At 40.2% G+C, this 27,237-nt stretch overlaps 1 protein-coding gene across 1 annotated transcript in view; it reads right to left on the bottom strand.

Annotated features, from left to right (window-relative positions):
- LOC126298039 (cytosolic carboxypeptidase 6) overlaps window positions 1-27,237 on the bottom strand; it is a 1,900,625-nt gene that overhangs the window by 1,321,461 nt on the left and 551,927 nt on the right. Inside the window, exon 4 of the mRNA XM_049989358.1 lies at window positions 16,130-16,224. Coding sequence (XP_049845315.1) covers window positions 16,130-16,224 — 95 coding nt within the window. The remainder of the gene's footprint in view (window positions 1-16,129; window positions 16,225-27,237) is intronic.

Here is a 27,237-nt window from a genome sequence, read left to right as displayed (position 1 = left end):
GCAATCCATCAGGAAGTTTCTTACTTGCCTCCCAGTAACTATTTATCACAGTCGGATAAGAATGACGGACGGAAAGTGGAAAATAATTACACAGTCATGAACAACTTAACTAGAGAAATCTGCCTTATAGTGTAAGGCACAAACTTTCTTCCTGGTGACAGAGGGGATGAGAAGCGACAATTTAATTTATTCTAGTTTAATTATACTGCATGTCTATAGACCATTCCTGCCATCTATCGGAATAATTATGAGGGGACTGGATTAACTACAGGAGCACCCTTTCATAGAAAAAATTTGGCAATATGCTGCCCATTTCTGTGATTGCATTAAATAACTGATGTATACATAGCTACGTTCAAGCTCGCTCTCGCTCGGTCTCTGTCTCTGTCTCTGTCTCTCTCTCTCTGTCTCTCTCTCTCTGTCTCTCTCTCTCTCTCTCTCTCTCTCTCCATCTAATACACACGCGCATTACATGGTCACACATTCAGATATTTTTCTGTGGAGTAGAAGAAGCTGTCAAGCAGATGTTGTTGAAGTTTGTGTTTGAAGTTACTTTTAGTATTTATTATATTCTTAACATTACTTTACAGGTGGTGAAAGATTTTTATGACTGAATACGTCGCTTCTTTCTGTGCCACACTAAGGACGATTTAAGGACAGTATGAGTCATTTCCCTTTAATATTTTATAATTATGAATCTTATTTCTGTTTTTCAGTTGGATTTAACTGATGACAACATACTTCGTAAGGAAGTAAATGCACTTTGACGATGTTGTATGACGAGTAGTTTAAGACCATGTCTGCAAAAGGTTCTACAGAAGACACTGCATGTTATCCTTATTACAAGTTTCTCTGCAGTAAACACTTGCTATTTCAATGACAATTTACCTCAAAATATGATACCGTAAAACATTAGGGATGAAAATAAGGAAACTTTTGTCAATTTCTTACATTTTCAACTCCAAATCTTAGATGTTTAAGAACATTTGTAATAGGTGATTTTGATTTCTGATTATTATCAGTGCAAACACTTAGGAAATTAGAAAAATTTGTGTACGTTTTTTATTTACCTACATGCATTATTTATAGTGGTGTGTTCAGGCCTTGTGGAAAGCAGTTTTGCACATATGAGGCTTCCAGAAGAAAACAGCGGAAAATTCACTTTTTCTCGAAAATGAAACCATTTTGTTCCCTGTGCTATCGTATATCGATTAGGCCCTTAAAACACGAGCATAACAGCTTTTGTATGTCCTAATACCCTACCTGCAAAATAGGCTACAGGTTCAGAAGTCGTTGTATACACTTCTGATTGCAAAGCAAAACTGAGTACATCCAATGCATGAAAAAGTACCAGTTATTGGTGTACCATTAGGAATCCCCATTATATAAGAAGGTTTGAAGATGCAGAAATCGCTTTACCCGTTATGCTTTTTGTCTGAGAAATGCTGCCTTCCTAGCTTCTTACTTCATGAACGTTAGTCTTGTGACTATGTGTGGTTGTTTCGTCAAGTTGTCCTCACAGCACACTACCGTGAAATAAGAAACAGCAGCGAGCTGGCTGTTACCTGGCCATAGTGCGTTTCCCTTGTCTTTAGTTGTTTGTGAGTGCATGGATAATGTATTGAGAATGTTTTCAGTATATTTGTGTCGGATATAATATCAAGAGTGGTTTATCATTTCTTCCATAATCATGGATTTTAGTGGTGGAATACGTGTTCAGTCCATGAAAACTGTAGTTTCAATTGTTAAGGCTCCCTTTTAACTGGTACTTATATTACTGTCGGTTTTTAATACTTCTTGTAGTTGTCTGATCAAATGTTGTTTATATTTTACTTCGTACATTTATTTAATGCAAACTGTTACGTAAGCACAGTTTTGAATATAATGTTAATGTTTATCCTGTTTGCTCCTTTTGTATTTGTATATTGTTCAGCTTTTTTACTTTTTAAAATGGAGTACCACCACATTCTCAAAGATTGCATTTACTGTATATTCCATCAAACTCCTCCAGTTTCCTGCATTTATGTACTTCTGTTCATCTTACTGACATTGCTTAAGTTGCTTATGTATTCTGTAGCTACACTGATAGTCGTTTCTTGTTTTAATTGGTTTCTGTATCACTCTCTATGTTTTGTACGTCCTGAAGCAGCCTTGCGAAGTACTAATTTTATTTTATTTTATTTTATTAGCTTTCTTTATTGATATAAACGGTTATGTAGACATCCTGTTCCTATTTTGTGTTACGATTTCCTTTCTACACCACTTTTATTTACTTACTGTTCAGTTTTTTACTTTTTCATTGCACCATCACCACACTGACAAAGATGCTACTTACTGTATGCATCTGCTTCAACCTAGATATGTAACTTCCCCTCCCACGTTGTTTACAAGCATTGTAACTTCTTTAGTGACAATACTCAGCAAATGTCTGAAGATGGTCTTGTAAGCCGAAAACCGGTTAACACAATAAAAATAATACTGCAGAACAAAAGCAAACTGGTGCTTTTCATTTATTAATAAGAACTTCATTATCAGCACAACTATAACCAATTATTTAGGTTCAAATGGCTCTGAGCATTACGGGACTTAACTTCTGAGGCCATCAGTCCCCTAGAACTTAGAACTACCTAAACCTAACTAACCTTAGGACATCACACACATCCATGCCCGGGGCAGGATTCGAGCCTGCGACCGTAGCGGTCACCCGGTTCTAAACTGTAGCGCCTAGAACCACTCGGCCACTCCGACCGGCCCAATAATTTAGGCTGTGATGTGTTAGAGTCTTTAGTAGTTTCTTTCCACCCCTTGGTTATTGTAGAGTACTGTTGCATGGTGTTTCATCTCCATGTTCAGCAATAAAAATATTTGTGTACCTCCACATATTTGTTTGTCATCTTAATGTGGACTCCTGTTTTTTTGAGTCATTTGCGACTGGATGCGGTGCTGGAAGCACAGTGTACGCCACGGCTGGCCTGACAAGACAACTCCAAATACAGATTGAATCAGAAGTGATGCCGCTATCCATTCTGTAGACGGCTGTAGTGCTTAGGCAGCTGACGTCACTGCATGAAACCTCTCCGCAGCGCCTCGGTAAAGTGAGAGATCTGTTACAGCGCTGCGGACAGCTAGGCGACAAAGTGTGGCCAGGTCTTCATTGGCCACGGAGAATGATGGGGTGCGGTAGGGCGCGGCGTTGTTGCAGACGTCATTAGCGCTTGCATTACTGACGCCTGTCGTGGTGATGGTCTCTTCGCCAGGGTGGTGGATTTTCCTTCTGGGGACCTGATCTCTGTGTTCTTCATGCGTTCTCTCCCTTGCATGCTTCTTTGTGCGTCCGCGCCGTGTTCTGCTGCCCCACGACGTGAATCCGTAGGTGGCCGTCATGTGTTCGTTTCTAGCGGAGTTCCTTAGCCTCGCCGGCGTCTGTGCACATGGGTGAGGATGTCGGACAAAGCAGTTAGACTTCTTGAATGGGACTCTGCGTTGGCGGGCTACTGAGGCCTTAAACGTTTCATAGTCACGGTAGCTCTTGACGTGCGGACACAGTTCTTGCACTTGGAAGGGTGCGTCTTGGGTAGAGGTCAAATTTAGCTCGCATGTTCGTCCGGCCAGATTACTTACGCCCCTGGGAAAGTACAGTGGGATGCCACATTTCCCACCCTTTGTCAACGGAAGCAATAGGGTGAGCCTTTCTTGTAGACTTTCAACAGCGACGTAGTGTCGGCCACCCTCTTTACTGAAGAGAGCCTCATGTTTTCCTTGTTCATATTGGCGATCACCATGAGTGATGGTGACTGTCTGCGTCTTAGTGGATTTAATGCGAGTAACTGTGCGCACAATAAATCCGATGTCCTCTAGGACTTGTTTTACGAGCTCAGGGTCAGGGCAGTTTGGGAAGCTCTTTAAGGCCGCCATGATTAGATAGCCAAGAATAACGCCACAAGTGCAAAAAGGAGGCGAGAGATCTGTTTCTTGGCTTGTGATCTTCCTGTGGTTTTCGACATTTCATAGATGGACTCGCGTATTATCTTCTGCTTCCCTCACAGTGAAGATGACTGTTTGAGACAATGCACGAATCCTTTGTAGTCCTTCTTAACCTCCATGATGAGTGGAAGCCAATGCTCAGACCGCCTGGCAGGGAGTGCCGAGTGGGAGTTGGCACGTGTACTGTGGACTGGTTTTCAAGCTTCCTCTGTTTCACCTTCAGTGGTTGATATCGAACGGCGACTGGGGTGATGGTGGTCTCTTCTGTGGTCAGAATTTTCGGTTGATGAGTAAAATTTCTAAGGTCTAAAGTCACAGTTACCTCACCGTATGAGTACATTGAAGTGTTCTAGGATCACGGAATAGCTCTCCAGTTAGGAATAGATTATGACAATAAGTTTAGGAAGGATGCAGTTGCTGTTGTTATTAAGCCACTTAGTCAGTGGCCCTTCAGATTTGGCCCTTTAAAACGGACTGTAATCGCCAGAAGCAACCACAGAAACGTACTAGTAACAGGGGAAGTGGTGTATAGAATGGACGCCGGTGAAGGAAGAGGGGTATGTAGACGATGTAAAACCCTACTCTTTCCTGGAACCACATGTTATCCGAATTAGTTGAGCCCTAAAGGAAGGAAAAGCGAGTGAAGTTGAATTCCTGGTCAAAAAAAGTTTGGGGCGGAGTTGGGAAGTAAACGAAAGTCTTACTGTCTGTACAAGAGTATAATCGACTGTCAAACAGCTGTGAAAAATACCAAACGAGGATTCTGACGTTGAAATTCATACAGAAGTGGGACAGGACAGAGCTTGTAAGCTTGTGTCATTTTACTACTTTCAGACTTTTGTTTAAGGTAATATACTTTGTAGTTAAAGACAATTGTAGACATTAAATCGTTTTCTTTTCTCCTTTGTAACAGTATTAGGGCGTCTCTTTGGTGTTATGTAATTAATAACGAATTTACATCTATCTCTGCAGAAGAAAAATTATGTAGATCCTTTGGAGCAAGTGTAAAACAAGTGACTTCCAATTATTTTAGGTTATAACTGGTAAAAGGAACGTCGAATAGCACACGGAGTGTCAGAAATATACTCGTTAGGTAAACATAAATCTATCATGAAAAGGACTTTCGAATATCTCCCATAGGAAGGAAGTAAGAAGTTCTCTTGCGTTTCCTGAAAATTTTTTGTGGAGCACTCACTGCATTTTGCTACTATACGCCTCATATTTAGTTCTTTTTTAACCTGAGTGACAGACCATTTACACAGAATTGATTATTAATAATCAACAACATTTTGTTTTTATTTTCAGGTCCTCAAATTCCTCCGTTAGATTTGATAATAATACTTGCACCAGCAACGATAAATATTTCCGTTTCTAGGATGTATCAGGAAACACTGTTTCGTTTTGTTTACTTCCTGGGTTTCTTAATCAAACACTTTGTGTCGATTTAGTCACATAGGATGAAAACCAGTTACCAGATCTCTAGAATCCCAATATTTGAATTTTACTAGGCATGGGTCTATCACTGGAGGGTGAAACGTTTGGTTTAAGTTTCGGAATATACCATTTGTTAGTATATTGTCACTTAAAAATTCTATAATTTTTTCATGAGATTAATGAAAAATGTAATATTTTGTATTAAGATAGTCTTCTAACATAAAAAACGAGAATAACAGAATTTCTGATTTCGAAATAGATGTGTAATGTGTCTTACTTTATGTAGGTTTATTGTTGTTCTTCTTCTTCTTCTCTTCCAGCAGCTTCAAAAAATATTTAAAAAGTGGTAGTCGCCTTATACAGGAGTCCGAGGACAGCATATTTCAGTCTGCCTGGGAATACACCTTGTGATAGTGATGAATTGGATACTTGACAGAATAAACAGCATATACAGGGTATTTACGTAAGAAGGAGCAAAAATTCAACAGGACATAGAGGATGCTCCACTCAAGAATTTGAGGTAGGCGACTTAAGGTCGCATAAGTCAGCTTAAGGAGATAAAAGGAATAAATCACATTACAGTGTACGTTTTTTATTTACATTAGTTACACTTAACCGCAAACACCGTCATTCACGCAATGAAAGCACCATTTGTACTGTAGGTTACAGAACGTTGTTTCCACTCCCTCTCACGAACAGCAGAGTTTACGTTCTCCAAAACCTTTGAACGAACCTCAAGTAAACAAAACCTACATCATGACTTCCTAGTAATCAGGCTTGTGTTTGTTTCGTGGCAGGAAATAAGCAATGTACATGTAAATAAACATCACAGTACGTGTAAATTTTAGTCCGCAAGTCAAGTTGTGAGCCATTTAGAGTGCAAACTACACACCCTTGGCCCATCTAAGAGTAGCACGAGTGCCTGTGTGGTATGCGTGAATTTTTTAATGGATGTCTACGAACTCCACAATCGGCGACTCTTTGTCCTGATAATCTTATCGTTAGCTGGCTTTTTTCTATAAGGATTACAGGCAGCACATACACATGTGTCGAAAGTTTTACGGTGGCTCTTTATTACTTCACATGGACTGCAAAATTTCACCCATAGATGAAGCTGTCCATATCCCTATAAGGTAACTTCGTATCTGCAAAATGAGTTTTTTGCCAACTCGTAACAGAATTAGCCCAAGTGGAGTAGATATAGGTCAAATATACGAGAGCATTCTGAGAAATAATGCCTCTGAATTTTTCATGTGAAAACGCTTAAGGCTTTTTAAATAAAACAAACACTATACATTATTCATCTTTATTCTTGATGTCTACATATTTATTTCTCAACATAGTCTCCCTGGCGACGAATAAATATCTCTCATCGAGAGATCAGTTTGTTGATACCGCCACTGTACAATGTTAGACTTTGTTGGCAGAGATACAACCTGGCCCGCATCTCGTGGTCGTGCGGTAGCGTTATGGCTTCCCGCGCCCTGGTTCCCGGGTTCGACTCCCGGCGGGGTCAGGGATTTTCTCTGCCTCGAGATTACTGGGTGTTGTGTGATGTCGTTATGTTGGTTAGGTTTAAGTAGTTCTAAGTTCTAGGGGACTGATGACAATAGATGTTAAATCCCATAATGCTCAGAGCCATTTGAACCACATGTAAATTTGTACGGATGTTAGTTTTAATTAAGCTGGAAAACAGTAACGATAGACACAGCCATAGACAAGTTTACTTCCATAACTCCTTAAGATGGCTTCTCCAATCCCTGGTTCCCTACCTGAAATTGTTCAGTAGAACATTCTCTATGCGTTTTACATTTTTTCGCACTCTTACGGATTCACCATGTGTTTTCAGAACAGTGTTTCATTGGTTTATTTAAACCAATGAAACTGGGTTAAAGTGTTTGCTTTTAGGGAGTTAGTCACATTCTGAGTTTCCTTAGCAGAACATGGAGTAACTCTGATTTGACTATATTTATGTGGCACATCCTCTTACATGTCGCCGGCCGCGGTGGTCTCGCGGTTCTAGGAGCGCAGTCCGGAACCGTGCGACTGCTACAGTCGCAGCTTCGAATCCTGCCTCGGGCATGGATGTGTGTGATGTCCTTAGGTTACTTCGGTTTAAGTAGTTCGAAGTTCTAGCGGACTGATGACCACAGCAGTTGAGTCCCATAGTGCTCAGAGCCATTTGAACCATTTTTTTTCTTACAAGTCTTTATTTGAGTTATCTCTTGACTTGTCCAGGCCAGTCTGTGGGATCCTTCCCATAAGTAGTTATTAAAGACGTTGGCTACGTGTTAAGTATCACTTGTTATGTCTGTCTTCTTTGACATGCACATTCTTTAATTGATATCCTAGTTTGTCCTGGAACTATTTCTTGCATATATGAAATTACAAAACCTGAATCACTAATGGTAGGTGTTATATAGAAATTTATTTTTACTTTTACTCAATTTTCTTAATACAGTAAAGCATTTCTTCTAAAATGAAATCTATCCTACTTCCTGTTTCGTCCGAACCATGTTTTACTGAGTGAACGTTAATAAAACCGACGTATCAGGGACGGCTTCGTGAGTGGAAATGGTGGAAGAAAGGTACTATGTACATGTGTTCGAAAATGCATCGTTGCCACGGTAGATGACGCTGACAAATGACAGTTCCTCTGACCATGTGGCGTGCGTTCATTGTGTGTCGCATGCTCTCTCACTAGCGCAGCAGTGTAAGCAGCAGAATGGTCTGGTATTCGTGTCGGTAACAAGCCGAGATGGTGTTTGTGTACGGCCAAGCACGTGGAAACTGCCGAGAGACAGTATGTCTATACTAAAACAAGTACTCTCACAGACCCCAACCACAACACACAACATTTATAGCCCTTTTTGGGCGTTTGTGTCATTGTGGGACTTTTCAGACAGACGAACGTGCAAGGGGTAGCGGATTGTGCATACACCAGATTTGGCGGACCGGATTCTACAGGATATGAGACGCACCCTAGTACAAGCTGCAGGTAAGTGGCCCGCCAACATGGAGTATGATAGGTAGTATTATGTGTAAACAGCATGACATTACGTCCCATAGAGAGAACTCTGAACACCTGTTGTAACGTGGCTGCGATGCAGCTTTGAACTGTGTTCCGTAACGATTTATTGTCGTTACAATCGCACCGTCAATTTCCGGACATATGGTCATGCGACATTTTTGCCTCCTTTTTGAGTCAGTAATCCATCACTGCAGTTTGTCGGTTTTATTGATGTTCACCCTATAAGATCTGATTTTCCTTCCATACTACATTTTGAGTCCCTTCGCAATCAACGGGGCCTTTGTGTCTCATTAACAACGTACTTACTTTGGATTTTTGTTAATGCAGCTGTTAAATACTGATAGAATTACATGTAAAATTAAGTTCAATTTAGAGTTCACATGTGTCATGTTGCGTGAAGCTCTCCAGACAGGTTCCTGTAAGACTAGCTGCCTACTTTCTGTTGTCTGTACATTAACTATTCAGTTTTTGTAGTATTACTTCTTTGTGAACATGTAGGAATTAAGTACGGCTCGTTGTATCTTCAGGGGCCCCATTCGCTAGTGGATATACATTTACATTATTTCATAAGTATTCATCAAAAAATTGTTATTTATTAGGTTATTTACTAATTTATCGCTTTACTGCGTGTCTTTGGTGGGAAAATTAAAAAAACAGAAGATTGGTTATATGTGTTAAGTAACATTTCAAAAATAGACAAACGGAAAATATTACAATACCAAAAAATTATTACTGTAGAGTAATGAAATTTTGGGAATACATTTGCATTGCCATTGCCATTGCAACTGTTAAATTGTGGTACATTAATAGCCGACATAAACGCAAGTGTTTTGAAAGGAAGCATGCAAAAGTGCATGCAAAAGTGCATGCACTGTGTTGTACAAGTGCTAAATGTCAGTTTGTGGGATGGAGTACCATGCGAGTTGCAGTTGATCGGTCAATACACGAGCGGTTAATGCCCTTGGTGGATGACGATAGAGCTGTTCGTCCGATGTTGTCCCTTACGCACTCAATTGGAGACATATTAGGTGATCAAGCAGTTAAGTCAATATGTCGACACACTTTAGAGCATGTTGGATTGCAACAGCGGTATGTGGCAGAGATTTATCCTGTTGGAAAACTCCTATGGAATGCTGTTCCTGACTGACAGCACAACTGGTCGAAACACCTGACTGACGTACAAATCTGCAGTTAGGATGAGTTGGATAACCACGAGAGTGTTGCTGCCATCATTCGAAATCGCACCCCAGATCAGGTGCAGGTCCAGTGTGTCTAGTACGCAGACAGGTTGGATGCAGGCTCTCAACTGCGGTCCTTGTAACCAGCGCAGAGCCATCACTGGCACGAGGAGGAACCAGCTTTCATCAGAAAACACGACGGACTTTAAACCTGCTCTACAATGCAAATGGCAGTGGTTTGAGATCAGTGGAATGCCCTGTTCAGGGTGTCTGGCTCGGAATTGTCCTTGAAGTAGATTTGTAATATTTCGTTGAGTCACTGTGGTGCCAACTACTGCTCAAACTGCATCTGCACATGCAGGGGGATGCGCCTGAGCCACACTCCGCACACGATGGTCTTCTCTCTCGGTACTGCCAAGTGGCTAACCGGAGAACGGTCTTCTTGCGACCGTAAACTCTTGTGACCACCTCTGTCAGCAGTCTTGTACAGTGGCTACATTCCTGCCAAGTCTTTATCCAGTATCGCAGATTGAACATCCAGCTTCTCGTAGAACTTTTGCACGACCTCGTGGAACTTAGTGACGTGTCGATAATGGCGTCTTGATGGCCATAAAGACTTTTTTTTACTAACATTTACTCACCACGTCCAGTCTCTAAGGCAACTACCGATCACGACAGTTACAACATGTATGTAAGGCAAATCTGATTATCATCGTCATAGTGGGACTACTAGGGCCACTCTTACGCCAATGACTACTGAAACCTTCCCGTCTAATATTGGATGAACGTTTGCTTGCTGACTGAACGCTGCGTCTTTTAAAATCTTTTAACTGCTGCTCTGTCAAGACTACCTGCTGATTATTACGACGAAACATAAAATGTGTTGTCGCCGTGGCCCTCAGTCGTTACCTGAAATTATTAAGACTGATTCTTACCTTTAATTATTTATACTGGATCGCCATCTGACTGCTACAGCAAACTGTGGAATGAATATACTTACTTCTCTTTAACATAATTATAAGCTGCTGGGGGAGTTTCATAATACTTTGTGACTGGAATTCTTTAAGTTGAAGTTAATTTAGATTTGATAAAAGCTGAAGCTCAGTTTAGACTTTTCTTTTAAGATAACAATAAATTCCGTAAAGCATTTACGTGAATGATTTTGGGATAGAAAATTCTTAATGCATTTAATCTGGTAGAAGTTAACTATATTCTGAGAACGATCTTGACAAACAATTACAAGGGGTATAGTTCTTTACAAAAATTCTTAAAAAGTAGCGTTGCGCTACATACCTAATTTTCCATCAAAATTACATAACTATATTCTGAGAACGATCTTGACAAACAATTGCAAGGGGCATAGTCCTTTACAAAAATTCTTAAAAACTAGCATTGCGCTACATATAGCGAGTGGCTGGCGAGCACACCGCTTCTTTCAAAGTGTTAATTCATACCTCGCTTACAGCGACCTCCTGTCATGTCTCGCTAGCTACGACTGCCTCGTCTCACATCTTACTCGCAACTGCTCGCTTCCAACGCTCAATGCTACAAAAGTGCGGTCTCGCCGCCAACAATGGTTTTTGGTGCAGACAATCCCTGCTACCATTACAGATGTATTACTGCGCGCTGTTTCCCGCTCTTTCTCAAAATGTATCTATGCGCGGTTTCCCGCTCTTTCTCAATAATACACAATGCAATTTAATTAACAAAACAATTTAAATAAGAAACAGTTCAGATAATTACATGCTAAAACAGTTTAAATACGCCTATTACATAATTACACTACATCATTCAGATGTAGAAAGACGCCTACTAACTTTCGCTTATGTTGCACAACTCCTTCTTTGTGTTGCGTTTTTTTCCTGATTAGTGTAGTTTCTCTCTGTCGCGGAATTTGGACTTACCAGCCGGTGCACTCTATTCTGTCGAGAACTGCTTATGTTTAGCGGACGGGTGTGGTGCTTCATATTCTTTCATGTCTCTTAAATACATGGTGCCATCGAACGGTGTGGTAGATTACTTCCCATGCCATGGATAACCACCGGTAACTGGGCATATCACTAACACTGCTCTCCACGAGTGTTGTTCAGACTTGACAGGGACTGACGAAATGATTCATTGGAGAGCAATTCCGCTTCGTGCAAGACACCTTTGTAGTTTTGTTTGCACCCAGTTATGTTTCAGCACTTTTTGAGCTATCTGCAGCGGGTTTGTTAATTTTCCGTCTGCAAAACTGTCACATGTTAACCGTTAAAGAAACTTTTGCTAGAAACATTTACATTTCCAAAGTGAGCTATTTTTTCCAATCATTTTTACATTGGTTTGCATACAGTAAGAGCTGAGACATGTATCACTGAGTTTAGACATTCTATGTTGTTTATTTCCGATATACCTAAAGCTTCTAGTTACATACGTCTCAACGTCTCATGGAGCTGTTGGATATTTATGCTAGTAGCTTTAGGCCTACTACGCAATCTACAACTTTTCATCTGCAAACAGCATAACGTTATTTACTTTTTCCTGGTTGTTATGCATTTCAGACAGAGAATCACTATGTGTCATGTCGTTTAGTCTTCCCACCAGGCAACGAAGTGCAGAAGATCATAACATTGTTCATTAAGGTGTAAAAAAAATTTACAAACCACAACCACTGTCATCGACGCCCATACCTAGTCTTCTTTTTCCATACATTTTCTTCTTACTGTCGCTGCAGCCAATGGTTCACCAAATAAAGCATCTCCAGTATACATTCCTTCTTTTGCAGCCAACTGAAGTTGTTTTTCATTTTCATGTCTCTTATCCAAATCTTTGTGTTCCCTGTAGGAAATATCAGGTCCTTTGAATGCTCCATCGAATGAATTTACTCCTTGGTCTCCTCAGGTTTGTCTTTCACTCAGTTTTTTTTCCCAGAACCACAACCTGGCAGATGCATTTCGAAGGGAAGTTTCTTGATCAACAAGTTCACCAAGTATTTCCCACGGTTTTCACTCTTCCATAACGTGTGAGGAAGATTGTTCAAAAATCTGATCAGATAAAAAAATCCTTTGGGGTTATTGATGTGGAAGCCATTGAATTTATTCGTCAATATCTGTGTTGCGACAACTTCCTCGTTGTGAAACTTTGTGTTTCGTGCTCTCTTCACCCTGAATAACCATTAGTATATATACATGCTGTCCTTTTTCATCTGTTTGCAGTGGTCAGCGCATTTGCCTGGTAAGCAGGAGGTCCACGTTCGAATCCCAGTCCGGCCAAAATTTTCAACTGTCCCCATCGCTTCAAGGAAACGCCAGGAATTCCTTTGTGTCTTAATTCATACTGGCTGCTTGATGAAAATGGTGTCTGTTCTTCTAGAAATGTCTCAAAGAACAGAAAACAAACATAAATAATTAGGGCGCGGAAAACCAACTGTCTTTTGAGTGCGGATGCACACCAGGCTCGAACTGTTACGAGAATCGCGAAATGCCGCTAGTAATGAGGATAATAGGCAAGAGGCACTGGTGCCTGGTGCTCTCGCCACAGGTTCTGTTTCTACAGGTACATTTCGAAATCCTCAATTAAGGTGGGCCGATGCCACCGAGGGTTTTGCCGAACTGGAAGGTCTTAGAGGGACCTTTTAACGTTTCATTCACTCGCGACTCAATATCACATCCCCCCGTGATCACGCCACAGGAGGACACAAATTACAAGCGATGAAGAATCATGCTGCTTCAGTTCACCTTCAGGTATCGTCAAACAGTTTTGAACGGCCCATAGGGGCATCAGCCTCTATACAAAAGCAAAAACGTAGTAGCGCTGCGTTTCAAACGATCGCGATCACATTCGCTGAAAATGCAGTCCCACTATGCCCTTATCGTGGAGGTGAAACGCCCGAGGATATCGGCAGTGTCAAAGACAGTGAAGAACATCTTCCTGTTGCTCATCGCACTGCGAACTGACTTTTCCAATCGCGAAAACTGTGCGAATCAAAGCCCTAGACAAAGGAATGGTTCTATTTATGCCCTTCTTGCGACCCCCCTGTGGCTTATTCGTGTTGGTTCTGAGCGGCGAAGTGTTTTTCTTGGCTACTCATAAGCTAACTTCGCGATTTCAACTCTTGGTCTGGTCGTTCTCACATCTACTGTAGAGGAGTCAAAACAAGGGTTGATATAGGTAAGAGGAGGTATTTCGACCTTCCGATCGTGTGACACGTACGCACTGACAATCGGCAGAATTGAGGTGAAATTTGGTAACAATGTGACATCATGAAACTACCTTACACGACATATTGACTTCCGAGCTGAGGTCTTTTTTTTCGCATGTATCGACACATTGGTGTTTGGAGGGCAGTCAAATATGAAGGCGACGCCGCACGGCGCAACACTTTTTCACCGTTACAGAGGAAGCTGGTACGCACCTTTGATCCAATTTTAAAACCTAAGCGTCGCAATGGTTTAGAATTATCGGGTTACAAAAAATGGTCCCATAATTCTGTTGTGCGGTGTAGATCGTCAGATGGGGATCGCAGTACTTACTGTGCGCCTTTAACACGGAAATACGGCAGTAGCCTGCAGCATATACAACCTGGTCACAACGAAACGTGTTTCCCCTTTGAATGTTGCCCATCCTGGGTTCGACTGCTCCGAAAACGGTTAGAACTAGGTTTGAAGTTATGCTATTTACCTGACGCACCACAATATTGCGTTCTCCTTGCAGATGCCAATGCTATCTCAAGCTCAATGGCCATATCTATCTTGGTTGGCCTTAAACTTAAGCTCTTGCCGATTACAGCTGAAATCCTAGTCTTTGCCTACCTCTGTTACTCTGAATAAAAGTACTGCCCTTGCTTTTCGCGTGGTTGGTTAGAGCTATTTTTTTTAAATTTTAGTGATATGGGACTGCAAGACCGTATAAACAGTGCTTACCACTAACCTTAATTAACTGTGTGGGAACCATTATTTGGCAACTTTAAGGAAGTGATAAAGTAAAAGACAAGGAAGCTAGTGTTTCAAATGGCTCTGAGCACTATGGGACTCAACTGCTGTGGTCATTAGTCCCCTAGAACTTAGAACTTCTTAAACCTAACTAACCTAAGGACATCACACACATCTATGCCCGAGGCAGGATTCGAACCTGCGACTGTAGCAGTTGCACGGTTCCGGACTGCGCGCCTAGAACCGCGAGACCACCGCGGCCGGCAAGGAAGCTAGTGCCAATACATTGATACTGTGTGAGGTGGCTCAATGGCTAGCACATTGGACTTGCATTCCTGAGAATGACCTTTCAAATCTGCGTCCCGCCAACCAGGTATACGTTTTCCGTAATTTCCCTAAATCCACGCAAGTTCCTTTGAATTTTCTTCTCCATCCTTGATACAATCCCAGCTTGTGTACTTGTGTCCAATCATCCAATCATTCATCCATTCTTCCTTCTTTCTTTCCCGATCTTTGACAATTAGTCTCTCGTACTGTGAATGTTTCCAGTCTCAGTATCGTCAAAAATGACGAGACAAATTTTTCCATGGTAGTTAAAAAAGGGTTCAAATGGCTCTGAGCAGTTTGGGACTTAGCTGCTGTGGTCATCAGTCCCCTAGAACTTAGAACTACTTAAACCTAACTAACCAAAGTACATCACACACCTCCATGCCCGAGGCAGGATTCGAACCTGCGAACGCAGTGGTCGCTCGGTTCCAGACTCTAGCGCCTAGAACCGCTCCATCATGGTAGTAAATTAATCAACATTCTGAAGTTAAAGATGGTATTAAAGAGGGAAGAATGGTCCTTTACCCAAGATGTCAGCTAGTGCATTAGGTAGATAGGTAGTGATTTTTTGGTAAATGAGTAGCAGTCTTAAAATCAAACTTACGTTACAAAGTAAAACTTTGAATAACGAATCAGGTCAGTAAAATAAGAAATAGAACATAAGTTCCATAACGGACAAATGAAAGTGAAAACCTTAGAGAGACTGATCGCACTTCGAATGTCTAATATGAAGAAATCTGCGTTTAAGTCCGTCAAGCTGGAAGCAACGGTAGGATTGAACATGAATAATGTTTTCAGTCAGGTTATAACACATAGTCATCAGCGCTGTAACAATACTATCAGTAAGAGAGATGATTTGCCGTGTGTTATGTAATACACTCAGCATCTTAATGAAGACCCGCTTGTAACATTACAAGCAAACCTTCAATTGTAGAGGACAAATCATTTCAAGGTCGGATAAGCAGCTGTCATTTTTTCATGAAATTAAACATGCATAAAAATTAACGTTGTTAAATATTATCGTTTGCTTTGTTAACTTGCTGGTCAAATTCAGAAAAATTATTTTGTTTGTGAACTAAAATTAAAGATAGAATTAACTAACAGTCCACCTCCTATAGTCTTTATGATTATTGCATAATATAAATAACATGTCATTTATTTCTGTTCGATTTCGGATTGCACCTTCAGTTTTCCTTAGATGCAGTAATGGTGATACAATTATACTGCTATGTTAGAGACAGCAAAATAATTTGATAATTGCTTACCACTTTGGACGACTAGTTGATTTTACCAGTGGCGTCATTCCGTCTCGGAAGAGATTCTTGGTCTTGCTGAAGTTAACAATGTTGAATATCACCCTCTGAAACAGTAAAATTGAAAACTCCTTTATAACTAAATTCATGGGATCCATTACTGTTTTATCCATACAATTTATTTCATACTTGGTTATTTTTACCTATTCTCCACATTCCTCAGCATGATTTTAAAGAATATCATCTCAGATGACACCAGTAGCGTTTCTTCAGAAGTCTACGATGCGATTCCCTGATGATCTTACAAATTTTCAAGAACGATGGAGAAGGATAAATGTTTTAATTTGAGGTAAGGGACTCTAGTCCGGAAACGACCGAGTTGGAAGGTATAAGCGAAAATCTATCAATTTGCGCATTAGCCTCACACAATGCTCAAACTGAGAGTCTCAAGATATGAACCCTGATCAAGACGTACAGAATGCACATCCAATACTCCACAATACCCTTCGAAAATTCCTCTTTAGGCGGACTAGTAACGGCGCACTAACAAAGTCAGAGAGACGGAAAACCCTAATTCTACTTTACAGTAATACTAAATTTCATTTATCTGCACAAGTTCCACAAGCTGCTACCTTTGAAACAGCTGTTCACAATGGCGCCTCAGCGTCAATACAAGCACGGAATCGTCGCACGGATGCATGGAATCGTCGCACGGAGGTCTGTTGTTCTAATGCCCCCGGTGTCGTTTGACACTGCCATAGGCAGCGAGGATTATTGCCAGGAGATCCTCTTCAGTCTCGACAGCCGTCTCATATACAAGACGTTTCAGATGGCTCCACAAGAAGAAATCGGGTGGGTGACGTGTGAAATTTCTGGCTACGATAAAGGGCCTCCACTGCTCATTCACTTTTCGGGAAACGCCTTATATAGGTGTGCATCAACAAGTGTAGTGGGGACCATTTGCTCGTCTGTATTGCCTGTCCTACAATTTAGCATCAATGGTAGTGGCACATGTATTCCGCCGTGAGCGGTATAAGGACGATTTTCGCTTATGACTTTCGACTCAGGGTAGTAATGGGATTATGAGGCGAATATACAGCGTGGAATCCTACTGTCAATATCACCTGCCAGTGTCGAGCCCTGCCAAGCAGACGAGGTTCTGATGGACGAGTATTCGCAATATGACCATAGCATTAAGTGCAGAGGAAATTCTGTACCATACACTCTTATATGGGTTACCAGCTATGGATGGTAAAACTCAGAGATGGCATTCCAATGAACAGTGTTACCTACGATGGGCCAATACTCCATTCATTGACTCAAGAAACGTACTTGCAGTCTCAGTGTAGCCTCGAAACTGGATGAATTACCGGGCTACAACATTGGAAAGAAATAGAAACACGAGAAAATTATGTAATGAAGCTTAGAAAGTTTCTACCTTAGAACATTAGGGGAATTATTCTTAAGGAAAACGAATAAATAAACATTTATAAGAAAAGGAAATTATTTTTGCGACGGTTACAAAAACTAAGAAAAAACCATCTAGCACTAAACTTGTAGATGACTAGATTGTAAGCTACAGCGGAGTAAAACACGAACAAAAATTAGCAACCTACATTCGTAGAAAATGAGAAAATAAAATAGACAACTGTAACTGTGTAAATTAACGAACTATATTACCAGGAATTAGAGATCCAACAGGAATCATAAGAATAATACCCCCAGGAAGGAAAAAACTGAGAAGCTCGAAGCTTTTAGAAACAATTACAACTAATATTAAGCAGATACAATAAATATCATATTTAACTCATGGGAGATGAGAATGGAAATATACGAATTCTAAAAATATTTGTTACATTCGGAGAAAACACGGGTAATGAAAACGGCCAAAATATTTTGAGATTTTGCTGCCTTCAATAATTAAAAAATTAGTAATAGTATTTTTTCAGGAAGGAAGACATACTGAAACTTACCTGCTCAGCAACAGGATATAGATTTATTATAGATTATGGAAAAATTAATGAGGGACTGCATGAACAGCTTAGAGATACCACAGTTATCGAAGAATGGATGTAGGAACAGACCACTTCTTACTGATGTCAGTAATTGACATTTCCGTAAAATGGAGAAAACCGAAGAAACCAGTTAAAGATGAAAAGGAAGAAGTAGTATTTAAGATGTAGCTTTTGAAAAATAGCAACGTAAGAAATTTCTACCAGACTCGAATGATGAAAACGTAAGTGAATTTGGAAACGGTAGAACACTTGGAAATGAGATGGAAAAAGTTAAGAAAAAGACGTATCACTTTCAGCTAATGAGGTTCAGGAGAAGAAAAGGAAACACTGCAAACGAAGGGGAGTAAGGATTTGAACAGAAGAGATAGAAACAACAGTCCAGTTAAATTAAGAATCTTTCATGACCTACGTAAACAATGTAAACAATCTTACAAACGAAAACAAAATACAAAAAGAAAAGAAACAATGAGAAATACATAACACGAAAAGCGCACGCAGAGCTAGGGACTGCTCTGTTAGTAACATAGAGCAGGATTTATGTGGCAGAGGTAGTACCGCTTATAAAATGTCCGCACGGTGTTACCACGCGGTCTTAGGAGCCTTGCCACGGTTCGCGCAGCTTCCCCCGTCGGAGGTTTGAGTCCTCCCTAGGGCCGGTGTGGTGTGTGTGTGTGTGTGTGTGTGTGTGTGTGTGTGTGTGTGTGTGTGTGTGTGTGTTGTGTGTGTTTGTGTGTGTGTGTGTGTGTGTGTGTGGTGTTGTCTTTAGCGTAAGTTAGATTAAGTAGTATGTAAGCCTAGGGAACGATGACCTCAGCAGTTTGGTCCCATAGGAACTTACCACCACCACCACCACCACCACCACCACCACCACCACCGCTTATGAAGTAGCAATAATATAGGAGAGTACGAATGGATAGGTAATTATGAAACAAACTGCATGATGATACTTTGATTCAGACATAACGTGAATGAAATGACACAAAAGAGCAGGACAATATCGATACCGCGAACTGATGTGTACTCCAAAAGCTACAAAGACTAGAAAAAGCACGCATTTAGATGACATTAATATGGAACTGTGTAAATATGGAAGGTTATTCTTGATTTAAGGGTTCTTCACGTCTTTCATCGATATTAGAGGAATAAGAACGTACCAAAACGCTGACTACCAAGCCAAAGTAATATCTACACATTAAATGTATTCGCAATAGCGAATAATGACAGCCATAAGCTGTGGAATGGAATGAGGACAGTGAAAATTCATGCGGGATCGGCATTTGAACCCTGGTTTCCCGCAAATCGCGAGGGGTCGCCTTACCCTCTGACTATCAGCGCACAGCCCACGGCCGAACCCAAACTTCCAAATGTCGTCAGCCATGCGTTTGCGACCTGGACTCGTACATACATTATGCATATTCCCATACGGGTCAGACGTTGTACGTCGCTTGCCTGATAGTGGTTGGTAAGTACTAGGTTGCAGTGCCTGTGCCATTCTGATTACGATGCGACTACAGCCGTTATGAAATACATTAAAAGTATTCGCACTTGCAAATAATGACAAAAATTACTTGCGGAATGGAATGACGACAATGAAAATTCGTGGCGGACCGGGAATCTAACCAGGAGTTCCCGTTTGTCGCGCGCATTGGCCTTACCATCTGGCTATCCGTGCACGACCCACGGCCAGACCGAAACTTCCATATGTCGTCAACGATGCGTCATTGTCCTAATCCATTCTAAAGCTAATGGTTCTCATTACTTGCAATTGCGAGTACATTTAATGTATTTCATAACGGCTTCAGCAGCCGCAGTGCCTGTTCCTTTGACATGCACGCATCGTAATCAGAATAACACAGGCACTGTAATATCGTATAAAGTAATATCTATCTTTTTAAATTGCTATAAAAATAAGTCGAGTAAATATTAAGGTGTAAGCTCCGTGGATTCAGCCTACTGCTTGTATGTAAATACCTGAATGAAGAAACAAAAGTCATCTGGCAAATATTAATATCTGAAGAATTATCAGATTTTAGAAAGGGGTGATTAACTTTGACAATGTCTTTTACTACAAGAAGCTATAGAAGATATACGAAAACCGAGCGAGGTGGCGCAGTGGTTAGCACACTGGACTCGCATTCGGGAGGACGACGGTTCAATCCCGTCTCCGGTCATCCTGATTTACGTTTTCCGTGATTTCCCTAAGTCGCTTCAGGAAAATTCCGGGATGGTTCCTTTGAAAGGGCACGGCCGATTTCCTTCCCCATCCTTCAATCACTCGAGCTTGCGCTCCATCTCTAATGACCTCGTTGTCGACGGGACGTTGAACACTAATCTCCTCCTCCTCCATATACGAAAATTCAATAGAGTAATTCATCTTGCAATTATTAATACTGAAAAAGCATCTGATAATGTTAACAGAGAAATGCTCATGAATATAATAAGTGAAATAGGTCATCCATTTCACCACATGGATGCTGTTAATAGTTTATACACAAACACCCAAATTGTTATAAATATGGGAAATTGGGAAATATAGTCACAAACCCAATGAAGACCAACGAAGAGTTACGACATGGGTGCTGTATTCTTCCGACACCACTCAGGAGATAGAGAGAGAGAGAGAGAGAGAGAGAGAGAGAGAGAGAGAGATGAAGTTACCAGTAAACAGAAAATATTGAACACAAAAGGGGTATAAAGGGGAATTTTTTGGTCGTGACACCAGATTGAAGGTAATATCTTATGCCGCTGATCTAACTCTTTATTACAGAGAATGAAGATGACCTTCAGATGGGACCCTATAAGCATTAACAAATTGCCTCTGATTACAACTTAGCATTTTCCGTAGATAAAGCGAAAGTGATGGAATTTCAGTGCAGACAAGAAGTAAGATCCAAAACACGTTGAATAATAAAGTCCAGGAACAAGCTAAACATTTTAAATAGCCAGAAGGTGACACGGTATATGAATATAATTAAGACGTTGATCAAAAATTAAATACATTTGCTCCCAAATGTGGATCGATCGTAAAAACGGTAGCAATACCGACTCAACTTACGAAAGTGAAGCGTAGGTGACGAGGTGGTCCTAGGCTGTGTTCTAAAAATGAGCACCATAGAGACAGAAGTGATGACACTTTCTGTGGGACTTGACCATCATTTTTCAGGACAATGCTCAAGCATGTACAGTGCAAGCTGTTACTGATTTGTTTGACTTATGGGATGCTAAATGCTGTACTACCTACTGCACTCCCCTGACTTAAGCCCTCGTGAGTTCAACTCGTTTTCTAAACTGAAGGAAACACTTCACGGAATTCGCTTCAGAACTGTTTAAAATTCGTGGGGCAATAGACCGAGCCGCTCGAACTGTCAACACAACTGGCGGTGCTAAAAGTATCGTAAGACTTTCACATCGCTGGTAACGGATTATACACAATGCTGGTGACTACTTTGAAGGTCAGTGAAACCTTGAAACACGTACCTGTTTTGTAAGAGCTGTAAATAATTAGTTGACACTATTGAAGTTCCAACCCTCGTATTTAGTTATATATAACCCAAACAAAAAAGAAGGAAAAGTAACAGAAAATGTTAGTTGCATGTAGACTGTCTGGATGGAGAGAGACTCCCGGTAAAGACCCTGAATTATAAATTAACAGGAGGAGAAGAAGAAGAAGAAGAAGAACAGCTTTCTAATCGGTCGTTTTCTTAGCAGACATTTGCGCCTCAGACTGTTACACTAGCCCTAATAAATTTACTAAGTCAGCACGGAAACCATCTCTATATTGTTTTCTGCCTGACAGATGATTCTTTCATCGCACAGGTTAGTAACTACGGAAATAAACCTTCCAAAATAATTTACTGCCTAAAGTGCTTTCCCTCTAATTAATGAAAACCAATCTCAATTCTTCACGTTTTTCTACAATCACATGGTGCAATGTATATGACTGCTCAAGTAGGCCTTAAGAGTGGGTTTTTTCTTGCTGTACATCGCACAAATTTGTAACTTCGAAAATGAATCTCGGAAGCAAATGACATCGGTAGGCTATACGCTCGCGTATCTTACACATTTTACCTTCCGTTCTAAAAATCGATAGCAGAACAATGTATAAGTCGGACATCCTTATTTGTTCATATTGGTATTCACATGTACGTCAAAAAAGTCAGTCTTTTATGTTTAGTGACGCATGAACATGCTGGGATGATGCTAAACAAGAATGAGATTCATGGAGTTAGTTTGCGTGGGGTCAACGTCCAGTCATCAAGGTGTGTGAATTTATCGGGTTACTCAGTGACAGGGCAGATATCGAAACTAAATTTTAAGGTATCAATATCAAAAAGACAATGCATTCATTGATGTTCAGCATAAAACTCAAACACCTAACAATAAATAAATATTTATCTTCGTTCGTATGTAATTGCTGTGTTCCAACACAGTGCTGTATAAAATGTGTTTAATCATGCAAAGCGATAGAAACAGCTAGAAACAGCATCGAGTCTCCCTTCCCATCAGTCACACGGTAGGTAGGTAGGTAGGTAGAGGGAGAGGGAGAGGGAGAGGGAGAGGGAGAGGGAGAGGGAGAGGGAGAGGGAGAGGGAGAGGGAGAGGGAGCGGGAGCGGGAGCGGGAGAGGGAGAGGGAGAGGGAGAGGGAGAGGGAGAGGGAGAGGGAGAGGGAGAGGGAGAGGGAGAGGGAGAGGGAGAGGGAGCTTGAATAATACTTATTACAAGTGAGGTTACCTTAAAAGTCAAAATGGATATGCTTTATACGTGTTTCATACAGTGCTTGCATCACCGAAGTGGAAGGCTTCACGTCAGTCCTTCAGATTGCCTTTAATAATCCCGCAGTTACAATCATGTGAGGGAGGTACAAGCAACATCAGAGCCCCATGAATAGCCATATGTAAAAATGTATTTTCTAACTGAAAGCATGATGGCTCTGAGAAACTGTGACTATTGTAATTGCAATGGCAGATGACACATCGTGTGTCAATTGCTATTACTGTTCGAATACGGTTATCACAATAAAAAAACTTTAAGGGACCAAGAAGGCGTCATGTTGCAAAGATGTATATTTCTGCAAATTATACTCACTATTTATTAGGATTCCTTTCGGTGGCTTTCAAAGATCGGTAAAATAGATGACATAGTCATTTCACCTACAGTTCAAAAACTTTCGTTGCATCAGTCATCACTGCGGTATATTGGCAACTTAGTACAGGAATTATTATTAATATCAACAAATGTGCCACTCATTTAACTTTAGAAATTAGGTAAGATATTCATGCAATATGTAACTGATTTTGGCAAGAAAATTTTCTTGAAGTTTGTGGAAGTACTTGCTTTGGAATGTGTATATTGAGTGATGCTTCAAAATTGTGAAGTAATGAATGTCAGATCTGTTAAAACAGCAGATTTCACTTCTTACTGGAGGGCGTAAGTACCTCAGTAAAAAGCAGCTTGTATTCAAAGAGAATCAGAACTGCTGAAAAGTTGTGTGGCTCATTGAGAGTTGGAGACGCACGAACAACTGGCGAATTCCTGCGACTTTGAACTGATACAGATTAACTGCACCCCACAGGCCCTCTCCGTTTAAGTAGAAAGGAAGTCATTTAAATAATGAGGTGGAGTAGTCTTTTTACGTGAAATGGAGAAGCGTTTGCCAATACCCATTACAAAACTGTTCCCCTGGGAAGACCGTAAGAACTAAAAGGGCTTTATTTTCAGGACCATTGAGCATCGAAACTATCGGCATTTCGCTTCCGACAGGGCAATCTGATGGGTCTTCGCCAACCAGTAAAGCCTGCTTCACTTTCGATTTCATCGTGAGCAGCTTTTACGTGTGTGCAACTTTTAAAAATACATTTGTGAAAGACACTTGGCTTCATTAAGGACAAAGAAACATGGCAAACCAGAATTTTCGAGAAAAAATCCGTCATTAATCTTTGTTTGCAAGTGAAATTTCGGAAATGTTATTCAGATACAACCGAAGATGGACACAGAAAAGTCTTTGAGAAACAGAACATGTATATATATGTACAAGCTAGAAGTTTTCCGTATATTCTCTGTGTTTTGGGTGAATACAACCAATGTGATCTAACTGATGAATAATTCAAGATACACTGGTAATTTGATAAAGTGAAATTTTAATTTGTAGACACTGACTGACACGCGTAACGGAAATTACGGTCAAAATCAACATTTACTGCAACGTTCTTGCTGTTTCTTTAAAAAATTAAGTGCTGTAACCGTATAGATAACGTATTACTTATATGAATGAAAATGATCAATGTGGTGATTTACATGTGTAACTGCTGTAACATATTTGCATTACGATATTCATACAGTAATAAGTATTTAAAATTATCAGTTAAAATAGTGACAAGAACTGAGCTCCAAAGGTTATATGAGAAGACGCAATATGCGGATGGGACTAAATAATGTTTGAACAGTCATATCTTAGTCACAAATTTTGGCAAAAATAATCAAACTCAGGAACAAATAAGCAAATTTCACTATCTAGGAGATATTGTTGATTCAGGAGGGATAAATCGGAAACTAACAACTACAGAGTGGGTACTAACTCCGATAGAAATATAAATCAAAAAGTCTATATACCAAAAGGGAAAATTACAGCAATACAACGCAGGCGTGAAAACAAGCTCTTTACTTATCTGAGATCACGATAATTATTGGTAGATAACAATAAAAAGGTCACTGGGAAACAAGAAGGGAAACTGCTTAGAAAAATTTTAGGACCAGAACGTTGAAATGGAATCTGGATGGAACATGAGTCACATAAGCTCAGTCAAATTACAGAAAAGTCATTTCAAGCGTTACCAACTACAGTTTTACGTTCACATGTTTAGGATGGCAACAACAGACTCACAAAAAACTGCTAAACTTAGACCTATCGATCAAAAGCCACAAATGGGTAACAGAAAATAGTAAAAAGCGAAAAATGGCAACCATAAAGAAATTATTCAAGACATAATGGAATTTTGGATCCTTACCCAAAGATACAAGCGCTGGACAGAAGCATGGACAGAAGAACGTAAATAACAGCACAATGAATGAAAGGAGATATTCTGTGATGAAAGGAACAAATATGTGCTAAACAAGTTTAAATGTATACCTTAGCTGAGCACAACAACTCGCAACAAAAGAAATAAACAAAGAAGAATAGTGAAAGAAGTATGAGAAAATCTTTATATCCACAGAACTATCAAGCATGTTCCAGTCAGCACTGTGAACGTTAGATATTTCATTTAAGTAAACTGTTTCTACCATGTCTGCGCAGTGACGAGGGAGAGATGGTTCGCATGGTCTCACGTACTTGCTAACCGGAGGAGGCAATTTGCATACTTTATGTTACTCTGAAGAGAATCTATTTAAAGTGCTCACTTTAAAAACTGGCCCACTGAAATGTGATTTATGAGCAGGCGGCAGAAAGAAAGCATCAGTTGAATTACCTCAATGGTTTTAACGAAGTGTAGCTAGTTACTTCTGGGTTTGCGGTGCAAAGAGTTATAGGTAATAAATACAGTAAGGACGTTATGAATGGTAGAATTTAGAAGAGGAAATGTATTTAGTGAAAGGTGCAGTCTGTACTCACGCAGTGACACAAGGTATGGAAGAATTTTAACAGAAGGCATAGGAAGGACAAATTAGACAAATCAGAGAACGAAACTATAAATACTGTCAGATACAGAAAAAGTTTCACGCTTGATTGACAAACTAGAAGATACCGTACGGAAGCAGTAACACTCTTAATACCATGTTGTGCTAAAAATCTGGGAGTGGATCCAAGCACGGATAAGTCCGCAGTAGGGTTTACAGATGGATCTATCCACATTCGGTTAGGGATATGTTCTGGGGGTACCAGTGACATTCATCGTGCAACTCTGCTAGAAGTTAACAATGACATAAATCAGTTCCCTGAAAATTATATCCTTCTGTTACATACATCTTGGATCTTTAGCGCATATTAGAAGTTTTCGCAGCTGCATTTTATGTTTATTCTGTGTTAGCAACGTATAGGAAAGTAAAAAGAGATATGTGCCTCCCTTTATAGTCGAAGATCCTTTCAGAGCAGTAGTGATAGTAATAGGGTGAGAGTTTGTAAGAACCTGTAAGCATGAAGCTGTATGTAAGAAAATGTATTGTGGATTTAACAGTCATTTTCATGGTAAATTCTCCAACCTCATGTCTTCGAGTCACATCATCATGTGGGTGATGAGCGAATAACGAAACTACATGCTGATAAGTGCACGTTAGCTGCTTTTCTCTTATGGCACTACTCTCCAATAAAAAGAAAAATCACCAGTAAATGGTTGTAGAGATATGAGGGAACTGTAGCTCAGTTAATAAGGTACTAGATTCGCAAGAAAAAAAAACAAAACATGTAACCTCCATCAGAATACGACAACTGACAGCAATAAAATCAAATGAATTCATATAGAATATGCATTTCGATTTCCATTTCCCTAACCAGCCAGGCTGTAATGAGAACACAAATTTTGTGTACATTCATCTCCATGACTTCGATTAGCAACTGTTACTAATGCTCAGCGTTTCCATTCGACTTAAAATCTATTGATCTCAACATAAAGTAGACTTGACTGTTTTTGGTACAAAATTCATTGATATCGAAAAAAGCTGGTGGATTTTGAGCTAAAATAGATTAATTTGGCCGGGGAATGATGTATCGACAACCCGGCCCCTATTAAAGAAATTACTCCTTCAATTTCAGTTAATGCAAGAAACTGGAAATGCAAGAGATTGAATTCAAAAAACAAGAAATTAAAATGAAAACTAATGTATTTGATGAAAACTGATGACATGAAGGGAAACTATAAACTGCCAATGTGCAAGCAATGCTTACAAATTACTTTACATTCGCTTTATTTAAATAAAATCTGAATACGAACAGGGTATACAAGAAATATACATGTACTGTAAATACTAATGTGGGGTGACCACACATCGGCGTACTTGTCAAAAATTATGAGTTCAAGGGTTTTTGCTGTATTAGAGGGCATATGAGAAAGACTCTGTCTGTCAGACTCCACTCCCATTTTGACCTGCTTAAAAACACAGGAAATAGAAGGCAG

This window comes from Schistocerca gregaria, chromosome X, assembly GCF_023897955.1.
Source record: "Schistocerca gregaria isolate iqSchGreg1 chromosome X, iqSchGreg1.2, whole genome shotgun sequence".
Taxonomy (NCBI): Eukaryota; Metazoa; Arthropoda; class Insecta; order Orthoptera; family Acrididae; genus Schistocerca; species Schistocerca gregaria.
The sequence above is the reverse complement of the archived record's forward strand: the minus strand, read 5'-3'. Positions and strand labels throughout refer to the sequence as shown.